General features: G+C 45.5%; 1 protein-coding gene across 1 annotated transcript in view; it reads left to right on the top strand.

Moving 5' to 3' along the window:
• The window catches only part of LOC131264264 (uncharacterized), a 70,314-nt gene that overhangs the window by 37,646 nt on the left and 7,448 nt on the right, over nt 1-25,220 (top strand). The window contains exons 7-13 of the mRNA XM_058266548.1: nt 3,478-3,753; nt 7,983-8,078; nt 13,846-14,554; nt 19,941-20,107; nt 20,357-22,198; nt 22,359-22,476; nt 24,851-25,200. Coding sequence (XP_058122531.1) covers nt 3,478-3,753; nt 7,983-8,078; nt 13,846-14,554; nt 19,941-20,107; nt 20,357-22,198; nt 22,359-22,476; nt 24,851-25,200 — 3,558 coding nt within the window. The remainder of the gene's footprint in view (nt 1-3,477; nt 3,754-7,982; nt 8,079-13,845; nt 14,555-19,940; nt 20,108-20,356; nt 22,199-22,358; nt 22,477-24,850; nt 25,201-25,220) is intronic.

Genomic DNA, 25,220 nt, shown 5'->3' on the forward strand with positions numbered 1-25,220 from the left:
TTGGGATTAGCAGGGCATTGGTTTTTGGACTCGATAATTGGTATAGTTGTCTCAACACAAAAGACCAAACGCTATTTTATTTAAGGTAATCCAAAATGCACACAAACATCTTAATGGTGTGTAGTTGTAGGTGCATGTAAAAACTCATTATAATTAGGTGAAGGTACCTTTAGTGGCGCAGTTAGTCACAAAGCTAACAGACGATGGTATAGTTTATAATCGTCAAGAACACAATAGTTTACACATTTATACCAATTTTGCAGTGATTTAAAGCAAAGATCAATGGATAAGAGGTCGTAGCATACCGTGTAACGAGCCAGATTCGTGGGATTATTTTTGACAGTTGGTTGGAAAACTGCAAATTTGGTATGTTTCATCAACCGAGTTAGCAATTGAGACTTTCGGCGTGGCGACCAACAGGATCCATATCCCATGACTTCACACAGAAAAGCAGTTACTTTAGAATTTCCAATTACCTATTTCGTGTAAGATATTTTAGCGAAGATCTCTCACATACTGCAAGTATGTTTGTGAACGCTTTTTCAGCCAACTGTCAAAACAATGGCGGAGCAAAAAATAGCGTTAACCCAACCACTCTTTTTACTGATCTTGTTAATAACCTTAAGGAAATCATCGCATACATGATAAATTCCTAAGCAATCCAGCGTATTAGTACAACCTGTTATGAATAAAAATATGAATTTTGGAGCCTTAATTTATTACGGAATAAGAAGGATCAAAGATCATACTAGAATAAATATCTAAAATATTATATTTACTGCGTTGTACAGTTCGGATTTTGTTCCACTACAACTACTATGAGAGCACTTACCATATTAATAGAAAAGGTGAATATTTTCAACGTTTTACTGAACAAACCATACTTCGAATTGAAAATGATTACTTTATTTGGTATGGAGTTCGGGATTCATTTGATTAAGTTGTGATCAAAATTGAAAACTGCAACAAACAATTTACAAAACTACCCCACTGGGTTGTGATTGAATTCCCCCTCATAATGGAAACCATTTTATTCTCTTTTTGTGCCGAACAGTTGCTGTTATTGCGCCCGAAGCTTGAAATATGATTTTATTCACGTTTCCATGCATTGAACGAGCGACATTTGTTTCATTTTTATTCGTGACGTGATAAGCTATGCAAAACGATTCCATTAAAATAAATGATTTCAATGTAGCTGCAACCGTACCGAGGTCATGAATAGCAAAAACGGGGGAGCACCAACCGCCCAAACTGCAGGATTGCAAAAAAGGTATTAGCATTGTGGAACCGTAATCCACTGTCCCATAACCATTCCCCGTGTCCCACCCTCCCACGCACCGACCTTCAATCACCATCGGGACCATGTTTGTAAAAATATTAACCTCCCCATCCTGCCATTTTCATCATCGTGAGTTGGTCGTGAACAACAAAAGGAAAACACAGCAGGATACAGCGTTATGATTCTTTTATCCGTCATTTCTACCGCTTCCATACAGGTAATCTCATCTCAGCCGGGCTAATTCAATTCAAAGCACCTTTTCTCGACACCTCCCGGCGAAAGGGGCGGCTTTTCTATCCCTTCTGTTTCTAACGGGTGCCTTTTGTTTTTTCGGGCACGGGTTCTTTACATTCCCGGTTTTCCCGGCCGCCAGTTGGAACATAAGCGATGAAATATTTGTCACGGAAGTGTGCGTTGGCACCCCATCGGGTTTCGGCACGTACGAGTGGCCGTGGGAATGCATGAACATTCAGTGAAAGCCCTAAGCCTTCCTTCGTCAGCTTATGTTCCGGTGTTCCGGACGTACATCTGGGTGGGAATGAAATGGAAAATAAAGAAACGAAAAGAAAAACAGGTAAAAGACGAACGGATACATGCATAAAATATACTTTTTATGATAATTCGACCTATGGTGAAAGAGAATGATGACAACCGCCACCAGAGGCCGCTGTTGGGGTACAGAATTGTCATGAAAAAAAGAAATCCATTCCTCCTCCATCCTTCCCTCCACAATATGGGATTTGCAAGACGGCACGATTAAAGGTTGACCTAAATCTCAAAGACAGAGCCACCGAGAGCCGGGGCTGTTGTAAACTGGGGAACGAAAAAGAAAAAGATCCTATCCAAGGGATGGGGAAAAAGGGGCCTACCGAAAAAGGGACCAGCAGATGGCAATTTTTTCCAATCCCATATTCATGGCCATCATCTGGAACGGTGTACGTGGAGTCGTTGAGCCCCATCCGCCCCCAAAAATACACCCTGCCTGAGGAAGTGGTGCCGGTCGGATTTGTTTTGTTTCGCCCGTTACTTCATAAATGGAGCCCCACTAAGGTCACCGGGAGAACCCCGGTAGTGTCGGAGGCCACCTCCACCAGGAAAGGGAACCTGCTACCGGTGCTGCTAATGGAATTCGGAGCTTATTCCGAACCCCATACAGCTACCTTCTTTGCGAGTTCGAGGGCTTTTGGAGCATAATCATTTTCCATCAAGCGGGAAAAAGCAAACGAAAGAAAAATGAACCCCGCCACGACGGGCTACGGAATGATTATTATACAGCGCACAAATTACAACAAACTTCGGAGCGGCACGGTTCGACAGATTGGAACATTCGCATATCACTGGCTCGAGGAGAAGGAGAGGCACCGTAGTGGCAGAATGGCAAACATGCAGGTGTGAAATTTTAATTTAGTCTTCGGGTTCGGGAATCGCACGATGTTCCCGAGCATAATAGTGCCGTACCTTACTTGTCATGGATCCTAGGATTCGAGGGTCGGGTACGCTTTTTCGGTGAATTGAATGTGTTAATTTAGTTGGAACGTACCGTTCCACAAGAGGGGTGGCATTGCTTTTTCCAAGGCCGTGGTGGGGGGGAATCCTAAATAAACTATGACCTGGAGAGTGAGATTGTTGGATCGTTTCATATCAAATATTCTACGCAGGTTCACTAGGAATTTGTTATAAAACGTAAAATTCAAACACTTTGTAACGTGCAAATGTGAAGCTTACTGATTGTATAGCTTTTAGTTTTTAAGAAAACCGATTAGAATGAACTTAAAACCATAAATAAATGTCAATTTCTCAGACCTCCTTCTCGCCTCCTGATGCCCTCAAGGTTAACAAGCACAAGACAAATTTATGGAATCTGTGAAATCTTCACAAAGTAATTATTGCTACAATCGTTACCAAGATCTCGCAAACTAGAATGATGCCCTCCTTATTCTGCAGTGGAGGGCATCACTCCATCCATTGCCCTCGAGAAAACAACACGACGAAGAAGATGAGCTCAATTCCATCCCAGACGCTTTTCCGAGAGTAAATTAAAACGTCCCGAAGCTTGGCAAAGTTTCAACTCGCTTCCAACGATCGTATCACTTAGGCTACTGTTTAACTGCTGTTTTGGCTCATCTTGTCTGGGTTTGTCTCTCTCTCCCTCTCTCACTCTCTATTTGCACTCTTTCTTTCCTTTCCGGTCACTGTAGGTACATCAACTCCTCCGGTCCGATAACGAAATCCATCCTGCAGCAGTACGATGACGACGTGGAGAGCTCGTACTTTCGCCGAAAACCGACCTCTTTTTTATCGAACAGCAGTGGCGCATCGGGCGGCGGCAGCGGAGGCGGAGGCGGTGGTCCCGGGCACGGTGGGGCGGGATTAATTATAGGAAGCAGCGCAACACTGCCGGCCGGTGATGGCAAGCGGTACGGTGGCTCCTGGCTGCCGGCCGAAGACGAAGCGGTCCGGTTAGAGGGTCCAAGGTAAGGTGGCCGACCTCCTGCAACATTAGTTGTGCTTCCACCCTCTGTTAAACCCCCTTCCCCCCCTTTTTTGTCACGCCATTGCTAAACTTGGTAGTAGTAGATGTGGTTGCCACGGGTTCACGGCGGAACCGCAGCGGTTCAAAGACAAATACCAAACAATCATAATTTTCTACTTGTGAAAGTTTCTGTGAGATAACAAATTCCATTCACTGCGACCTTTCGGCTTTTGCCTGCCTTGTCCCTCGTTGTCACTCCCCCCCACTTTCAATGTCCCCCGTTTATGTCCAGTAGAATTATTCCATTTCGGTTGTGGATTGTACAGCTTCCCTTGACCCCGTTACCTTCCACGCTCCAAGTTGGCAGTGTTTTGTCCTGTATTTGGATTGTGTACCGTAGATTTCCCGCAGTTTGTCCCCCAGTTAATCTACACATTTTTGAATGTTCTCCTTCCCCCTCAGAAGTACCATTTCCGTAAATCTATGTACAAATTCCTATTGTTGGTTCGTTCGTTTATCGGTTCGGTCAAGGCTGTGAGAAAATTAAAGGCAGCAGGAACAAAGAAACGAAACCCGGACTACCAGAAATGATGTAATTTCATAGAATAATGTCTTGTAGCATTAAACTGCTTGTTTGTATGTGTGTTTTTTGTTTATATTTATCCACCCCGGATGCAACACGACAATAGCAACCCCTCCCAAGGGAGGAGGCTTTTATTGCGAAGTGTACAGATGATAACTCCTTCGAATGCCCGGGGCCAGTTTATTACTGTCAAAGCGTTCACGCAGCAGAACAACCATTTGGACGTGTATTTGCATCGTTTGCCTGTTCATGAACGGGTTGGGAAGAGATAAAAAAAGGGATTACGAAGAAACCGACAGCCTTCCCCAGATGGAGGATGCATCTGGTGACACGGAACAGAATGGTTTGATCTTGAGCTTCATTCACTCGCGTATGAATGGAACATTTAGCGTTCGCAGCAACAAAAACCGTCACCCTTGGAGTGATGCCAGCGTGCAGCGGTTTAATGGAGGCGCCTGGTCGCTCACACGAATCCAGCAGCATCCATGGGCCTTTCGCCCGAATTGCGATGTCTTTGCGTTGGGACATGTGAAGTCATGTCAGACTGTTTATTGTCCCACTGTACGACGTCATTTCTTTGTTGTGCCGGACATTTTTCCAGCGCTACGGTCGGGGCCCGGTCGAGTGTGCAAACGTTGGCCCCGCTTCAAGACAAGGGCAGGCACGTTAAGGAAAGCCATTCTATGCAAAGGCTACAATACAGCTTACAACGACTACCCTCTAGATGTCGGCTCTTTCCATCCGGAGCCTTCCCGTTTAAAGGCTGTCGCCCCCTCCCGGGGGCACTTTTCCGCAAAACGAACATGCCCGCTGCTCAACGTGATGTGAGCCAATGCAATGTCACATTCCACATTTGATGGGGCGCCCTCCGGCAGCGGGTTAGAGCGGCTCTTGGTTGGAAAACCGGTCCAATGGTTACGTCGCAAGTTGGCCAAGGCTAGAGAAAATTGCTCGTCGTGGAACAAGGAAGACGCTCGCTCCCGGGAAGGCTTGGTTAGCAAGTCAAGGATAACACGGATCCTAGGTCGTGGGATTACGATGAGCTGCCCTGAATGTCTTCGGCGTAAGAACACCGTACCCAGGGTTTCGCTTCCAACCGACGGCTCCCCAGAGAAGATTTAAGGAAAAATTGTGCAAGCAGCTCTTCTGGGGCTGAAAAGTCACTAAAAGGCAAAACATTTTGCGCGAAAGAGATAAAGTGAACCGCAGGGAAAGGGAGAAGGAAAACCGTTCAATGCAAGTGGAAATTTTCGCTTGAGTAAACTTCATTCAAATGACTTTTACTTACCAGTCGAAAGCCGTACACACTTCAGTTAGCTTCTTCCCCGTGCTTATGCGAGCAAAGAACAAATTAAATGGGCTTAGGGCGTGAAAAATGAGCCAATCTAGTAAATGTATGCACCGGCAATGGGGGCCGACGGGAAAACCAGCCTAACGGCCTAGAGGAAACAAATGGGGGAGCATTATGTATTTGCCATAGATACAATCACCATAAGATCGTAAGAATGAGTGCATATTTTAACAATAATGACCTGGTAGTTGAAATTCGTTTTAAGTCCTTTCCGCTGTTATATTTATTTTAAATTGTTTGTATGATAATTAGTTAAATTGTTATAAACTTCTTGTTGCGAAAGATTAACAGAAACATTTTTGTCACATTTCAGTTAAACTTAGCTTCATTTATTTATTTATATATTTAATTTTTTCTATTCTCTTGGGTCTGAAGGTTTCCTGACATCTATTTGACAAAAAGAATTTTAGGCAAATGAGTGCCAATTTTAGTAATTTCTTGTTACGTGGATTGTTTTGCTTGAAAAAGTTCACTGAATTGGGAATTGTTATTGAGCTCGAGTTTGTAGCTTCAATTGAACGAAATCATTCGCATCATTCATTCAATTGATCAATCGTGAAAGATTGGTTTCCGCGAAAGGAAACTTTTCTCGCCATCGAAGCTGCCAAATGCTGCTGGCAAAAGTTCACGATACGCATTGAATGAGCTTCCTAATGAAGCGTGAAATTAATCGCTAACTAAACTCACTGCTTCATCCTAGCGCCGGCCAGCAAACTTGTTCAACCTTCAGCAGTATTCCATTTCACGTCCATCTCAATGCCATGGCGCTTGAAATTCGGCGTCGAAAACTCGGCGTTAAATTGATTTCCCTCCACGCTGCTGTACGCACCGATTCCCGCGTTTAATTTGACCCGAGGTTCCCAAAGGGATGTGTGTGAGTAGCATGATCAATTCAAGTGCCAGCGGCTTCGGTCGATTGCTGAATCGCTCTCAGGAGGGGTAGAGCTCAACTTCAACTAGTGCTTCGATTAACAGCCAAAGGCCAGAGTGCACACCGAAACGGGAAACGCCAAGCTGCTCGCCTATCAATCGGCATGGCGCCAAGCGAAACCGCACTGAGAATCGAACTGACGCTGGGGGCAAACCGGAGCTTAACTCAACTGACAGCCGGAAATGGTGCCACCCGAGCCCGATGGACTATCGGCACCGTTTTAGCACTAATTGAAAGATAATACTAAGCTGTCAGTCGACCAAATCTCCTCCTGGGACGCTTGCTCGTGGGAATTCCTTTTTCGTCCACTACAATGTTTGGTGTTGAGGTTAATCGGAGGCCTATTGTCAAGAAACAGACCAACTTCGCGGGAAGAAACATTCCCACGGGATGGAAATGTGTTCTGTTCTCTAGTCGCAAATTTGAATAATTTTCGTGATAGTTAAGGTTCTGTATATTTAATTTATATTGTGTAAAAAACTTACTTGTACGAAATATCTTAAGCTAATATTATTTTAAATTAAAAATATTTGTTTTGCTGTATGCTGTAAAAATTACATTGAAATTGCATACTGTTAAAACATATTTTTAATGTATATGTAAATTTATATTCGTTTAAATATTTGGTAATGTGCTTTATACTTTTAACGTTATTCAACATTGCAGTCTGTACATATGTTTGTGATGTAAATATGTTACCTTTTTCTTGTTACACCTTTGCTAACATTTTCTATATAACTCATACCACTCTTCAGCCATACCTTGACACATCTCATTGTTTATTGATGTCTTCACTTCTTCCTCACCCGAAGTTTGTTAATTTTAACATGCAATGATGTTGTCTTCTCCGAACTGATGCTCATGTCAAATTCAGTGAAACGTCGCCTCGTTACAATTTCGGAAATTTGTTTCTCTTGGTGGTTTGAAGTTATTTCGATGGTATACTGCATGTTTCATGATAGCAGGATGTCATATGCGTGTTTCAGTGTTCTTACATAGCTTTCGTCACACTCTTTCTACGTGGTTTTGTACATTATTTATTTGAATTGGCAAAACAAATGCCTCAAACAGGCACACTGGTACAATTTTCCAGAGCTCTAACTCCATATCTTCTCTCTTACTCTTGTTTTATCTGCGTTGAAGAAAAATATTATGCAATAACGTTCAAACGCTGAATCGGAAAAAAATGCCTTTATAACACATACCCTTCCCCTTTTCTAAATGTCTTCGTTTTTTGCTTCCTGCACCAAATGGTTATGCTACCGCTGCTGCTATCTTCCTTTGCGCTTCGATTGTGCAACGCAAAATAAAAAAAAAAAAAATGCACGAACAACATGCATACGGTCACCGTGGCTTGTCTCGCAGCCTTTATCGATGTCCTGCACACAACGATCTGCTACCGCCACCGCCCCCACCACCAAACGTTGGCCTTATCGATGGCATTCCGGGCGGACCACCAAGGTTTGTGATAACATATTGCAGCAGTCTGGCTAAACACACTAGCTCACAGACACACACACACACAAATACATGAAACTCTTTTGCCTCCATTACGTCCCATGGACCATTTCCGTTGAATGGTTTGTGTTCTGCTTCAAATTTATGTGTCATTTACAAATAACGCTCGAAATATGCGGATGCAGAAATTTATCAAAGTAATAAACCTGTCAAAGGAGGATTCAACAGCGCCGTCTACGAAACCCACTTATATATTGATCGCATTCTTCCACCGCCGTAAGCGGCAGCTTTCCACACACTTCATTACGCAATGGCAATTATTGTCGGTACATCCTCGACGACAATCGATACCCGATAAAGCACATCGTCGTGCCTGCACCCACGTCCAACCCCCGACGGAGCTCCCGGAGTTGCCGGACAAACTCAACAAGCTGTCTTTCTTCGACTCTTGAGACATGCGCTTTCCTCCGTGACCCCGATCCCTTCGCCTTACCAAGCAGAACTAATGCGCCGGATGGATGCTGACTGGAACGAACGTTGCAAAAACGATATTGCGCAACCAATACCGGTCCATAAACGGTTTTTTCACCTCCCTTCTTGCCCTCTTTCGTATGCTACTCCTTTCTTTCCATCGTTTTGGTAGCCGCTGGCGCGTGTTGTGCATCGCCGATGCAGTGCAGTTGCAGTGCACTCCGATGTTGAGATGTGTTTGAGAAATTGAAATCAATTATTTTCCCCATCCAGGGGAAACCACCCGTTTGTAGGGCATCCCGCACACTGTTTCGCTTCCTCATCATGTTCATTAGAAACATTTCCTCCCAATGCATCGAACTGGCGAGGAAAAGGAAAACAGAACTCCTCCCGATGGCAAAGATAATCCCACGCCTCGCTGGCAAGCGAAGGAAATATCCACCTAATGAGGCCGGCCTTTATTGCCCGTAGGTTGAAGGCTTCGTTTCAGTCGAATGTTTATTCAATTAATGGCTTTGGATTGATCGGGCCGCTGAAATGATGGTTGTTCCGTTATCTTTCCATCTCTCGTTGCGGAGGTGTTTTCCAGACGGCTCGATAGCAACATTTTCTCGTTGCTCATTGCCGAACCGTTTTGCGATTGCATGATGAACGAACTAGTTTGATAATTAAGTTTGGCTATCGAGACGATTGGCTCGCTTTCCTGGAACGGCCGTCCGATGGTGATGAAGACGTGGAAATGTGATCATTAATTAATATCGAGTATCATGGGGACACAAATGGCAAATGCTTGACACTCAGAAACATCGATTAAATTGTCCTTCGTTTCTTAAAGTCTTTGTTGGGAATTTTGTGGTTCTTATAATAAATGGTTACTTTATTGCAAATTGTTCTGGATAAGCTTAAGCTCATAGAAAACTGAAATAATTTTATAAAACTATCATACAACATTTAGTTGATAAACAAATGTTTTTTCTAATTAATAAAAGTTACTATAAGCTAGGAATTTTACCTACGATACCCCGCCGTCAATTTGAGCAATTATTTCCTTCCAATCCATAAAACAACACTTCCCGAAACATCCACTCGACCCGTTTAGCAGCTGGTCTGATTTATCGCCACTTTATGCCAACGGTGCCATTCACAAACAAATAGAAACGACCCGCTTTAGAGCCATTCCCCAACACGCGGACATTCCAATAAATTGCCAACCCTGCACAGTCAAGCGTCCGATGCAATGAAAAGCTCTCCGAGTGCCAAGCGCAAAAACAAACGGAAACACGGTCGGGCGAGGAAATTCCCGATCCCAGCCCGGGAGTGGGAGCTTTCAAGACCAATATTTTTTATTGCCAATCTGCCATTTTGAACAAACTGCTTGAAACCATTACCAACTGCCACCGAAAGTTAAGGGATGAGTTTTGAGTGCTTCATGAATGTTGTTTTTTTTGCAGTGGTGCTGTTTGTTCACGCGGCGAGGTAACACTGGAAACCCCGGAAAAACATACCAAAAAGGACCCGCTAGAGCTGTCGGTTCCTGCGGGTCTCCGGAACGCTTTGAAGCTTCTTTTCATACATTTTTAAACCAGTTCTGTGGCGTGGTGCGCTTTCATCTTCGGATTTTCCTCCCTGACAGGCAAGACGTCATCCGTCTTCGAGACTTCCACCGCGCGATGTACCTTTAGTCTTTCGACTTTGCTTGACGGACTTTCGTTTGTTTTCGTCGCGGGGCGGGGAGATCAAACATCTTGCGGAGGAGCAAACCATCCGGTTTGGCTGGACGATGGAAAGAAAACAGACATCCGTTGTCTAATCTGGGACTGGTGGTAATTTTTCATCCGTCTTTCAGGCGCTTCTACGCTTGACGTGGATTGTGATGGTGGATGAAGGAAATAGGCAAGAGAGATTTGAGGAGAGTGATTGAGGATTTTCGGTGAAAAACAAAACCCAAAACGAAAAGAGCCTCAGCCAACATTCGGATTGCGCAATAGGCTAAACAATACGCTGGTCATCGTTTTACCGAGCAAATCAGACGAACGAAGCTTTTTGAAATGTTTATGCTTTTATCGTCGAGCTGGAGATCAAAATGCAGCTCTGATTTTATATGGATTCAAACACTCCTGAAAAACATGCACTTAATATCCCGTGACACTTCTCTGATGCCCTCTAAAGCAGGGGTCGGCAAAGTCCGGCCCACCAACTGATTTTACCCGGCCCGTAAGAAAATGTATGTGTCTCATACAAAAAAAACCTACCTCAATTTCTATCGGATTTGTTCGTGATATGAGGTTTTTGCTTTTCAAAAATGAAGATTAAATTTTGCAATACCAGGTGACTTCCTCGAATCCTTTTTATTCAACTTTTGCTACTAGAAACTAGAAAATGTCCTAGTCTCGTGAGTCTCGTCCAAAATGCGGCAGTAATATTTTGTTTACTTTGCATCAAAAATATCCACATTCAATTAATACAATTTCCATACCCATAACGAAATAAAATAAAGCTCGCAATACTAATAACTTCTCAAAGCTGAGTACTGAGAGCACGGTAGTAAAACCAGGATACTTTAAAATAATTTGAATAGAAGAATAATTTCAAATCCATTCAAAATAAAAATGAACAGTACAACACACTACAATGCACAAATAGGAAAAAGTCAAAAGTCCCTGAAAATAAATATGTAAATTATTAAAAACGTGTAACGATATAATATTATAACTTGTTTATGTAACTTTACTATCTATAAACTTGAAACTACATTCAAAATGGCAAGGAAATATAAGCCAACCCCTGCTATAAAGTATCATCTTATAGCTACTAGACAAATTGTGATGTTCAGCTTTTTCAACCACCAGTTTCGTTTGAAATTTTCATTCTCTCAAAGAGAAGAACGAGATCTGATAGAATAAGCTTTATTTGTTGAAGTTAGTTTTATTATGGAAGGTTTTATCTTTTCGTAAAAAAGCTGCAGAAAGTTTTATCTTGTAAAAAACATAAAGCATTTAAATTATCTGCATTTAACCATGCCAACAGCTCGACCTCTTTTCATGAATTAAAACTATAGAGACGTCAGAAAACCGCACCTCAACAGCAATTTACGTACAATACCATGCAAACATTACGGAGTATTGCACTCAAATCGCGGATTTTCATGTTTCCAGGCGTCAGACGAGGCAGCTGTTTGTGTTGATCACTGCCAAAAATTCCTCTACCATCCCTATCAAGTGCTCTGCATCCCCCTTCGGATATGCCTTTTGTTCGGGAAAACGTTTGCTTTAAACAAAGGCAATGATTGCTCGCCGTTGGCAGTGGAAAACTCAAGTGGCTCTGTCGTGTCAGGTGCTTACGTTTCGCTGCACTAACACAACGCGAAGGAAACTCTTTCGCACTGATAGGGCAAAGAGTGAGAAACAATCCTCAACCATCACTTTCTACAACGAGGGTTTCCTCGATAGTGAATTTCGGGCGGTGAATAGTTGAAGAGTTTGTGAGGATTTTTTGGGAAAAACCGGTGACGCCACGAAGATGAACGGTGGTGGTAGTCGTTATCGTTTTTCGGTCCCGTGTTGCACCATCATCGTCATCATCATCATCAGTTTTCTTGCCAAGATAGTCGCGATGATCATGTTCGGGGAAAGGTTCGCTGGTATGTTGCTTCTCAAGCTTTCATCTCAACGAGGCTTATCTTTTTTTTCGGTACAAAGGATAATGATAAGAGCCAGGGAGTGAGGGAAGTGTTTCGTAGTTGTTTATCCGCGGCGCAGTATTTATAGTTTAATAACTTTTCTACGGGAACGGTTATTGTTTTACAGCTCTTACCATCCTCAATGGTAGACTTTCTTGCTCCGTTTTTCGGTTAATTTTGCTGCTTGTTACAAGAGAGAGTTTTCTAGAGTACTTCAATTTGCACGACCGTTGTGTATAAAACGAACACGAAAGCAACAATAGGTGCTTTGAAAAAGGAAACTCAGAACAGATTCGAGAACATGTTTGAGTTTGCTTGAAAGATCACCATTGGTCGTTATGGGTTTTAAAGTACCTCAACACTTTTGAGAAAATCAATCAAAGATTGTAATTGATTCGTATACAGTTCGCGCAGCGGATGTACTCTCACTGGTTTCTACTTCAAATCAAGCGCCCACAAGCAAGCTCAACATCCGATGAGCTGTTTAATTACTTTGCTCTGCTTCGACTTTCTCTGCCACTGGGTGGAAAATCATCAACCATTAAATGAACCAGCACCAGCGGGTGGGGTAGAAACGCTTTTAATTTGTTACCCAGCGCAACGGTTCGACGGTGTCTTCCTCAAGTTCCTCCCTTCAGTTGAGCTTCAGGTCCACCGGACAAGTTTGCGACCGTGAAATTATTGATCTACCAAGTCGCGACAGACTTCACCAACGACATTTGCTCGCGCTACATTCGCGAAGAAATCGATGGCGGGAAAGGAAGAATAGTGCACGCGATCGCAAAGAAAATTGGTAAATTTTATCGCTCTTTTACGAGTTTTTCCATCCGTGAAATTTAAATCCGTTTCAATCATCCGGCAGTAATGAGCTTTGCCGGCAGGTGCCTCCTGTGCTGCCGACATTACCAACCATGAAGCGTAGGTGATGGTTGCGTGTAAAACTAATAAGAGTTAGACAATATTTTGAAGAAAAACGCGCACGTGTAGAAAACTTACGAAGTAGTTAAAAATAAAACCAAAAAGTAAACGAAAACAAGCCAACAAAAAGGGAAATCCCTCCCTGACTCTTGAGGACGATGTTCAAACGTATCGGATCGTTGAGATGTCAGCGAGAAAACAAGAAGAAAAGCTTTCAATTTCGTTTCGCTGAAATGAACGCGAATGACACTGGTTGAAGGGAATGGAAAATTCAATTAAAATCGCTCTGTTCTCCATCCAGCATTCTTTGCCGAAGTCTTTCATGCGCGGAGGCACTCAATTAATAGCATGTGTCACCGAAGCTGTGTTGATCAAGCCAAGATCCGTACGATACCCTTGGCCAAAATTATAAAAAAAAGTAAAAACAACTAGTCTACTAGCCTGAGGGTGCCAAATTTTCTTCAAATATTCTTCTGCTTGCGTTGATTGCAAGCAAGTATAAGGAAGTCAGAGGGTCGTACAACGAGATGGAAAACAATTTGCAGCTCTGTTAAACCCTAATTTGATTTTATCTCTCACTTGACAGAAGCAAACGTTACTTTTTGAAAAATGTCACAGATTATACACAAGATTCTTATTTTCGTTTGGGCAAGACAAGTAATAACATTTTATTTCTGGCCTATTTTTCCACACACATCCCAGGACGAAACATGTCAGCTTCGCCCGCTCCTACACTCTCACCTCGTTCGACGAAGCGATGGGCAGCCGGCCATTGTCGCGCCTGGCGGCGGCCCGCAGCCAAGAAAGACTGATCGGTGGCAAGAAGCCCACCATAACGTTGGCCCAGCACACGACCACCCAGTACACCCCGGGCGCACCGCTCCATTCCATCCTCACGCAACCCACCGCCCAGCAGCAGCAGCAGCAGCCTCTGATGCCGCAAGCCCTCCAAAAGCAACCACTGTCCATACAACAGAGCCCGTCGGGGCAGCTGCAGGTCCAGCCCCAACAGACGCAGCATGTGCTGATCCAGCAGCAGCCAACGACCGCGCACCTACACCAGCATCTTCACCAGCAGCATTTGCAACACCTCCAGCACCAACAGGCGGCCCTCCTCGCCCATCAAGCCCACGTCCAGCATCAGCAGCAACAGCATCAAGCGGCTCAACTGGCCGCCCACCAGCAGCAACACCAACAACAGCATCAGCAACATCAGCAGCACCAGCAGCACCAGCATCAACATCAGCAGCAGCAGCAGCAGCAACATCAACACCAGCAGCAGGAGATGGTAGTGCTCGAGAAGGTGAAACGAAGTGCCATGAAGACGCAGGCGACTCAAACGGAAGTATACTTGAGCAAGAAACCATTGGCACAGCACAACCTTTCGCTAAGTCCACGAACGATTCATCGGGTAAGTAACAACTATTAAAAGCCCTTGCAACACATGGAATGAATAACTTCCAGAATGCGTTCATTACAACATACTTTCTCTTGGATTGTAGTTAATTATTGACTCGATAACTTGATACTTTCTCTACAATCAAAAGATAATAGGTAAATTTTATGGATAAACGTATTTGAATTTCTTTGTACGGAAAAGGGTTTTAATATAATTTGAAGTTTGCACATTACCATTTCTCAACAAATTGCTGTAAACAAAATTTTCGAAAACTCATGCAGAAACTGAGAAGCTTTAACTAAGTTAATATGAAGCATAATAATTGTTATTAGGATTTACAAATTGTCACTCAGAAAAGTGTTTACTTTAAAGTTTGATGTTGCCCTTTCAAACATTTTCTTGAAATGACACTATTTAAACATTCAAATATTAGTTCATGCTTCAACGCGCTGCCTTCAATCGGACAAAGCCCATCCGCAAACATGCTCCGAGAGGTGATTTTATTTTATGGAAGGGTTGAAAATATAAAACGCTCTTTACTCGCTCGGGCATGTCGAGAGCGTCACTTCAAAAAAGCTTTGTACACGACGGTAAAATCCGGCAGCACTACACGTAAACCAAAGTGGCATAAAATGGTACGGCACCCTTTCCGAAGCCGGGACGACACGGACGCCCGGAGTGACTACAACGTCAAGAACTGGCGACTTTCGGTTGGATGGGGGGTATTTTTCGGGGGGTCGTACCAATTTCCTTCAACCAGCACCATAACAATTACGTCGGAAAACTAAAGTGCTCTTCTGGCGCACGAAATTATTTATCCTCCAACGCTTGGGTGGAAAATCTCCAGCGGTTTGGCAACAAGGGTAAGCGCAGGGAAAGTTTGAAAACCTCACCGATCAGCTACGGGAAACTTTCCTGCCGAAGGGCTCGAGCACACCCGCATGGGAAAACAAGCGTCGTCCTTCAGCAAACAACGCCCCACGCCAGTATGGCTTTTCCCGGCTGGACGGTAGGTGTAGGCAAGCGACGTAATAATTTCCTTGGGAATTTTGCGCATTTTCGTCCACGTCCTCCGGGGTTTCCAGGAGACGGAAGGGAACCGATTGAGACAAAATGTTTCGAATACCTGTCTATTAGCGTTAACGAGCTGCGATGGATTAAGCACGGCTGGTAAATGCTCCACACTATCCCATCGGATTTTCCACCCCAACCCCGTGGCGTAGGTGGATTTTCCACTCCCCCGCTTTCGCACGTGCATACCGCAAGGCTGGTGAAGCAAGGTGCTGATTACATCGTCTCCAAGGGCAGAAAGTTGCCCATTTACAAGCGCCCAACTCCCTCCCAAAGCTGCGGACGTCTGTGTTGACTTTTCAGCCGGCAAACAACCCGTGATCGTGGCGGAAACGATAATGATTACCGTGCCAAATAATAAGGACCCGTTGCGTAGGGATTAGCTTGTCAGGCTGGGTTGACTCGGGAGCCACCCGAAAACCGGAGGAATTAAGTTGAACGGCTCGGTTAAATGGTGTCACTGATACTGTGATTTGTAGTGATAAATTTAAAGTGCCCTGATTTTGTCCAGCGAAGTTGAGATAACTCAGGCCCTCGTGAAGAAATTAAAAGAAAAATACTTAAAAGAACTGAGTTAATCATTTCGCTTATTAAAACCTTTTTTAAGACTTTTCACGGCTTTGAGTAAATAAAAATTGACTCGTCTATCATCCCTGCGCAAACGTTAACACTCCATTCCGAGCGATGTGTATATTCATGGGGTTCTAAAACCTCGAAACTCCCGACGAAGATGCACCCGATACGAACACTCCCGTCTGCTAAGCCGCCAAATATGGCGGGCTATAAATCATGCCGCCCAAAAATTTATGACCCACCGGTTATGACCGTTAAAGTAATGGATTAAAAATGCGAAACCGAGCTGATCCTTTCTTGAACAGCGTGCGGGGGCAGTTTTGCGATCGAACAAAAAACGAAACAAAAAATAAAACATCCACCAGCACTCCATTATTTATACCGAAAACCGAACCCGCTTCATTCAGTTCGAATCCGCTCCGGCTGGAACCATTAACGGTTGTCGATACGGTTTTATGATTTTAATCACCTTAAAACCGAACCGATGGCCCTGCGCTAATGGAACTGCCGAGCATCCGGTTGTTACTTTGAATCGAGCTAGGCTTACGATGCGAGTAAAAAATCAATAACACAACACTGCGTATAACAACCTGCTGAAAACAAAACTAGTTCCAATTTTCGACCGGACTGCAAATGGCCGAATATTCAAGCACCGAAATGAATGTGCAAGGATTTATTTTACTCGCAATTTTTCCAATCAATGCGCGACTCTGCATACTACCAACAAGTTTCCGCGCTACTTCAACTCTCAACTTTTTCCGAAAGCGATGGTTTTTATTTCCCCAAATTGAACCGCTTTGAACATAAAATTCGTGTTCGAGTTTAGAGCCATGTTTTTTCAGTTTTCGACTACACTTTCCCGGAATGGCATGTTGAAAATCTGTTTTTTTGCAATCCCGATTGCAAAACATTCTGTTAGGTAAACAATGGTGATCGCAGAATAGGCTCGAGAAATTGTTATTTTTGCTTAAGCTCGCGTTCAACGGGGGGTTAAAATGGTTCATGAATAAATTTCACAAATAAAAAAAGTAAACGAACAGCTTCACCGATCAACTGAACGGTTGAATGGTTATTAAAATGTTGATTTGTAGTTCAAGCGAAACTTTGCCACAATTGGCTGACCTTTTGAGCTCGAGTGTCTGAATCCGATGGCTTTCCATTGTTTCTCGGAAAAAACGCTTTCCGATGTTTAATTTGACGGAAACATGAATGTCCTCGAAACTATGCTTCACAACGCGTGGCATCCCACCACTAGTTTTAGGAATTATTTGCAACCTTTCGGTTCTCGTTCACCATTTGCCTCGCATTCTTCAGGCAATTGTACATCCGTTGGTATCAGTGGATTAAAAAACAGTAAACTCCGATTTACCACTCGGTTGAAGCTGAGAAGACTAAAATGGCAGAAGAGCAAAACCCGAAACCTCCGATTCCGCATCAGTTCCAGGGCATAGTTTCTTTTTTTCCTCCTTCCAAGTGGATACCCTGGGTTTAAGGTTTTGTATCTTTCCATCTCTTCTACATTCCGGAACATGGTTGGGAAAAAAATATCTTCAAGCGTTACTTCAAACATTCTTTGATTTCCTCCCCGAGTATTCGTGGAAAACCAACTAAGGGAAAAAAGAACCGTCCAAAATGGAACGGGTAAAAGTAGCACAAGTATCTGCATCTTCCACCACCACCACCACCATCGCCATCCGGGTCTGCACTTTACGGATAAATGGATAAACTTGCCTCTAATTATGTTGAAAACTTCAAACGGGGAAAGCAAAAACCACCCCAGCCCGTGGGTGGGCAGGGAACGGAGGACACTCGGGACAGCGCGTTGCCAAAGGAAATTTTCATTAAAGCACAGCGCATGGAAAACACTTCCAGCGTGGAGTGGCGAGTAATAAAACGGTGTTAATTTAAGACCCCGCCTGGTTTGAAGGAGGTAAAAGAGTAGTAGCGCTTCCCGAAACCAGCGTCAAGCTGGTGTGTGCGTGAAAGTTGTGCCGCGGTATTTGCTAACCCGTGGCTCGGTAATGCGATGCGCAAATAAGACACAAAGTGGATGGAACGGATGGGGAAAACAGGGGCTAAAGAAGCGGTGGGTTGGAGTGAAAAGTTTCCATGAAATCATTTCCACTCAGCAATTTCATTTCTCAAACTGGAGGGTATGCGAAATTTCCCAGCCAGCTTCCGGGCGGTGGTCTTTTGCAGGGTGACGACTGTAAGAAAGTGGCATTTTAATTTCTGTGGGCTGAGATTAATTCACCTCCGACTTCCTGGGCATACACCGCACAGTCGAATAATATTATGAGAGACATATTTTATCACGCATGTGAATTAGGAAAATTAATGTTGACACGAGAGTTGATATCCTGTTTGTGAAGTGAAGAAAATTGCAGATAAAAAAAACATTCACACCCACCAAATAAAAGAGTAAAAACAACTTCTTCATTAAAACATTCACAACAAAGTTCCCATTTAAAGTAGGCGACGAGGTTAACCGACACCTCCAACGACGTTTGGTTTAACATATTTGAGCGTTTTCGTTTTATTTTCTCCTTTATTTTACTACACTCCTTAAATTTCACTTTCATCACAGCAACAAGACAAGAGTTCATTGGTGTTTTCCGACCGCCCAACCGGGTTACGACCTTCCCACTTTGAACGGTGCGTAAACTGGGTCACCCCGGGGTGTCTATTGGTCTCAAATCGGCCAGCTGGTGACAGTTTCAATCTCGCCGAAAGCCGTAAAGCGTAGAAACGACCCTGTCCTCCCCTGCCCTGAACCTGCACGAACCTCAACAGTTGTGGCCCAATTTCGTGACCATCGCTTCACGCCATTGACCACTGTTTCCTTTGACCCGATGTATGCGATTGACTTCTGCGAGCTCTAAGAGACAAACCGGACCGAAGAAAAGCGAGCGCCTCGGTCACGAATTAGTATCCCCTGCTTGGTTCTACGCTTTGCTAGACGCACTGTCACTTCCAGCTCGTCGGTTTGAGGGGCATAAAATCTCCATAAATTTCACCCAGATTTATTACAACGGAAAGCTGCCACACGGAGCACCCCGAGCATCGACCGCAAGCACATAAGAAGCCTTCCGTAGAGTACGGTTCACTTATCCCATTCGTCGGTTAGTATCGTATCAGTTTTTCTGCCGTGAACCATGTGATTGAATGTTGCTGCGGATGAGTAGAGTTGATGATAAACATAAAAATGACGTAAAAAGGCACAAGGAAAGACTGTTTTTGTTCTTTCACTTATTCCTCAGGAGTTTTTCTTCGTTCAAGATTCGTTGATATGTTCCATGTTTTGGCCTCAACTTTATCTACGAAAAAGGCTGTAGAGTAGTTTTTCGAACCAATCCCTAACTAAGTTGTATTTTCTTGTTACCGATTCCACAGACCATGAGCACATCATTTGATCCCGTCATGTATTTACGTTTACAATCTCAAACGAATTAGTTTTTCCCACTTCCTCCGGGATTTTCTCACACACCCTTACCCGATGGCCAACGGTCCATAGACCAGACTTCTGCAATTACGGTTTATCTCGGTGTCAAAAGATGCCACAAAACTCAATTACGCCTCAATTTCTGAACCATCGCCGCCGGGGGAGTTCGTTTCGTCCGACACGAGGAATACGTCCGAGTAGTCATTTACCTTACGTTTGTGGTTGTTTTATTTGTCTTTCCATCTGCCGCGTGTATGTGTGTGTTGGGGCTTGTTTGTCGACGATCGCACCGGTTCCGGGTAATGGAAATAGGTGAAAATGGTTTCCCAAGGCGCCCAGACGAACGGTGGACTGAGCGGGGGCGCAGGTGGAGCGATTGCTGGAGGCCGGAAGCTCACCAAGAGCCTCTCGGAGGCTGGCGACCGGATACAGGAGAACGGCATCGACCCGGGCGGACTGGCGCCACCGGAATCGGGCACGTAAGTAGCGTTCGTCGGATCGTGTTTCGTGTGTCCTTGGACTATTTTCCGTATCATAGTTCGTTTCTTTTCCCCCCGCAAGTTTGGTTTGCTTTGCAGATTTTCCATCAGTTCTTTTGTGTTGTCCCCTGACGTGTGTGTTATGGTTTAGTTGATCTGTTTTCACGGATGGGATTTCTCGTCCTAATTCGTTCCGGCGTGCCATAATATCATCTCACTCTTCATTCCATATACTCACCGCCATCGCAGCAGTCCCTGTGCAGGCTTCGACCACGAGCTGCTGCATCGCACGCAGTCGGAAGAGCCGCCCAAATCACCCTTCACCATCACCTCACCGCCCTCATCGCATGTCACGCAGCATTTCGAGCTGCCGCCGTCGCGCGCCTCCTCGCAGCTCAGCCACTCGGACGCGACCGGGCACTCGCGCAACCACTCGCAGGACAGCGCCACGTCCTACCGCTCGACGGACGGCTCGCGGACGTCCTACGAAACCGCCTCCTACCCGTACGACGCGTACGACAGCATCGTGCTGCCCCGGCGCGCCAGCTCTCACACGGCGGCCGAGCCGACCTTCCAGTTCCTGCGCAAGCAGGACTTCGAGCAGGTCCACCATCATCACCACCAGCAGCACCAGCAGCCAATTCCGAGCCACCAGCAGTACGTGCACGGCTACGAAAACGGTTACGTGCCGTTCGAGACGCACAGCTTGCCGCGGCGCACCTGCATCCACCATAAGCCGGAGGAGTTTCACACGCACACGCTGCCCCGGCGCGACCATCACGCACACCACCATCACGACATCCCGGTGTACCAGTCGGACCCGGCCCATCAGCCCCATCCACCGCTGCCCGCCCCGGAGCATCTGATCCTTTCGAACGGGAGCGTTAATCAAGATATTCGATCTTTCGACAGCTCCACCACCGCCGCGTCGCAGCACCTCGCCCGCCGGATGTCGGCCCACGCGATCGTCCTGCAGCCGGAAAAGCAGCTGTCCGGTGGCCAACCGCTGCTCCAAGGGCTTCAGCAGTCGCAGCGGCGTGCCTCGTACGCGTTCGTCACCCCGGACTCGCACTCGCTCGGTTCGAAGCGCCACTCCGTTCCTCATCAGCAGATTCAGAAGGTTCAGCCGATCATGCAAACGCCACCGCAACCCGCCAACCAGCCGCCTCAGCAAGTGCAGCCGGTTCCCGTGAAGGCTCAATCGTTCCAACCCCTGGTGAAGCCACAACCACCGACCTACCCCCAGCACTACACCGCCCAGCCGACCCCCTCGTGCCCGGTGACGCCACCAAACATCCAACCGCTCGACATGCAGGACGACACGAAGTCCTCCTCGGAGGGCAGCTGCTCGACGTGCGACTCCGACAGCGAGCCGGAGCTGCTCGACGCGACGGTCCACGGCGAGGAGCGTGAGATTTTCATCGACTTCAAGCCGCGCGTCTCGCCCGTACCGTCGCCCGGTGCCGTCAAGAAGAAGAAGCTCGCGAAGACGCAGTCCGAGGGGGAGCTGATGCACGCGTCCGACTCCGGTAAGGGCCGCAAAGGAAGCGCCGAGGCGGAGGAAAGCTCGACCGGGCAGACGGCGAGTGACGACGAAGGAGTGCGTGGCAGCTCGAAGCCTAAGGTTCCCTTCGAGATCCAGGCCATCCCACCCCCTCCCCGGGACTATCACGATGCGAGCGAAAGTTCCGTTCCGGATGACGACGAGATCGACGAGGGCTCGAAGGAGGTGCGCGATCGACGCAAGGAGTCCTTCCGCAAGCGCTCGGTAAGTCTCGATCAGCCGACGAGCGGTGAGCAGGAGGAGGAGGAGGAGGCGATCCAGCAGCAACAGCAGCGCGAGGCGGCGAAGGCACACGGACGCAACCGTCGCGCTTCCTCGCGCTCCAACGTCCTGCCGAAGGGCTCAGAGCGGCCGACCGCAGGACGCCATCTGTCCGCGCCACCCTCGCCACAGAAAGAACTCGACCGTGGCGGCCCGAAGCTTCCCTCCTCCCCGTTCCAGTCGTCCGACTCGCTGGCCAACGATGCCACCCGGGACACGTCCGATGGAAACTGGAACGAATCGCAGGCGACGATAATGACCACCAGGTGGGTTTTCCCTCGAACGGCAGCTCAGGTGGTTCTTTCCGATCGAAAAACTTTGTGAAAACAGAACCCAAAATGAACAGAATCACTTGGGAAAAAGTTTGTGCATCTCCCATCAAACTTTGCACATTTCGAACCTCCCGCTTTCTTCTTCCTTTTGCAGTTTGACGGACAATGGAAAGCTGACGCCATCGTCCAGGAGGAAAAATCTGCTCCTGCAGCACCAGCAGCGCAGCTCGATGGACACGGACGTGCTCGACATGGAGGACATTGCTGACCAGGTGAGTTGGCAAAGAAAAGCAACTTCAGGCGCATTTTTCGCCGGAGACATCTTAATAGAAGACAGTGCAAACCCAGTTCGTGGAACATTGTTGACAAAAGTTATCTCTGAAACGAAACGCAATGAGCGTTATTTTATTTCTTTTTGATCAAAAACGTATAGTAAACTTAAAAACTTTAAAATGCACTTTGAGGATTCTTAAACACTTTGGATTTTAATTTTATATTTGATAAACTGGAAAATTGCTCAAATTTCTTAACAAAACTCCATTAGGAGAAACATCAGTCTTCGCTCCACAGTATTCCACAACACTAATTGAGTACTTCCTATATAAAAATAACAAACTACTAAAAAAGAGTCAGTTAAGAAAACAACATTTTTCATGCTTTTGAAATCATTTTCCATTTCAATATACTATAGTCAGCAGTTTATTTAATTAGGCTAAATGGTCAAAATTTTAGCTTGACTTGAGTGAGTAAAATGTGGGATTGCAGCATTTATACCTTTCGTTTATGGACGATTTACTTTATTACAGTTCATGTAAACTTTCAAAGCTAGATAAATGATTTTATCAACTTTCTTGAACCCTTACGTTCCTAGAATCAAACGCTGAATGGTTTGTTCAGCATTGGATACTTAAAAGATTTATTGTGAAGGCTTAAGTTTAGTTTCATTTAATACACTGAAAATACTGTAAGAGATCCCAGGTGCAAACAACCGGCAAAAGAATGTTAATTAATTTGAGTTATTCTTAATTATAAATCATCACGACAAGTTTTAAGCTTACGACATTCGATTGATTTCGATTTGCTTCACTTGTCACGTACCAACGGTGAACTTCACCAAACAACTGTCAATAAAATCTTAAGTTACTCCCTTCGGCCCCTGAACCGCCCACGGTTTTCCACAATTCCAGCATTTTTCACATTTTCATTCCCATAGCAGCATAATTAACGCCTTCCCGTGCGAACTTAATCCCGCGGAAAAGTATCATCTGCCGCTAGTTCGACTCGTTTCCCGCGTGATGGTGATGAACCGATGATCCGAGGCGGTGGAAAATGTGGTGGGCGGATGATGAAATCAAATACTTTTCTCAGTATCCCTCGAGGCATCGTGGCCCTTTTTCGCACCTGAAGAGGAAAAATATCTCGCATTCCGTCGTGAAACATCAGTTCTCCCGGGACGAGAAGAAATTGATTTCCATTTCACTTCGCGCTCGACTCTGGAAGGGTTTTAGTTGAAGCATTTGGTGGGAGGAGGTGTGTCTGTAGGGACGAAACATCTTGGAAGTTGTTTGCAGATATTGAAGAGAGATAAAAAAAAGCAGTGATGGTGATGAAATTGATAAGTTCAACACCTTCCAGATGCCTGAGGGAAAATATTATTTGCCTTTGCGGTAAGATACACAAACAGCTTTAATTGAAGCCTTATCTCTGCTTGATTTAAAGGGAAAATATTAATAAAAATTGAAATATTATTTTGATAGCTTCTTATGGACTTGCAAAGCTAGCTTAAAAGTATAACCAAATCTGCAATTACAAATGATATCCACGATTCAAAATTGAAATCCAGTGTTGAAGGCTACCAAACACGATAATGGATTAAGAACTCTACTGGTCTTTCCTGACTAAACCGAATTTCCGAGCAAAATCAAATTTGCGATTCGTAATTTATAAACGGAACATCGTTCGCCAGAAAGCTGCTCCCAAATACACAACAAACAGATACAGCTAAATTGAATTGAACATTGCCCGGCTCGACGCTGCTAGTTTCCCTCGTCCAACGAAACCCACCATTGCAGGATCGACAACGATCCTCGTGCTGTTAAAAGCAGGCATAAAATACGTGGCACAATCAGAACCGCGACTACACAAAACGCTGAATCGCTGCACGCGCGCACGGGAGCTTCTGTTTAATTAAATTCGCATACATAATCCCCGAGTTTCGGAACGCGGATTTCGATGCGCTTTGCAGCTGCTCCCTGACAGCATGGCGACGATAGTGGTCGCGACACAAAAGGACGTTGTTCGATGATGCAATGCAGGACTGCATCGGTGGCGAAAACCAGAACCTGACCCGAGCTCACCCGGCTTAAAAGGGGAGGGATTTGGGAAAAGCGAAAATTTAATTTTATTCCACGACAACAAAACGCCGCAGCGCAGCACGAAAGCGTCGCATCATCACGCGGTTCGTTGTCCGTTTTATCCCGCACGGCGGGTGCACGTGCCCGTTTTTCACGACGACAGTTATAGGTTTTCCCCCCCTAGGCGTTTGTTTGTTTTGCTTTCCTTTTTTAACTTTTCGGTATCATTTTGAGATGTTTCGGTTTATCACATCATTTTCCGACGCTGATGTCTTTTCGCTTGATTTTCCAGCCCCTTCCACCACTGCCCGTGACGGTAGCACCGTCGTCCGCACTGCAGTCGTCCACACCGACCATGTCGCTCGCGCCGACCGCAGCCTCCACCACGTCCGCCAGCAGCCCGGGTCAACAACCGAACGGCACGGCCGGCATTGGCATCGTGAAACCGACGACCCCATCGATCGCCGTTATCCCTTCGCTAAGCATCGAACGCGAGGAGCGAGACAGCCAGCAGTGGCAAAAGTCGGCCACCCTTCGCCGTCCTTCCCGGCCCCGCTCGCCCTCGAAACGGACGACCAAAGTTGACCAACCGCAGCAGCATCAGCAACAAAAGATGCAGAAAATCGAACCACTAATTCACCGGTACACTTTGTTTTCTGCTC

Source organism: Anopheles coustani, chromosome 2, assembly GCF_943734705.1.
Source record: "Anopheles coustani chromosome 2, idAnoCousDA_361_x.2, whole genome shotgun sequence".
NCBI classification, from domain to species: Eukaryota; Metazoa; Arthropoda; class Insecta; order Diptera; family Culicidae; genus Anopheles; species Anopheles coustani.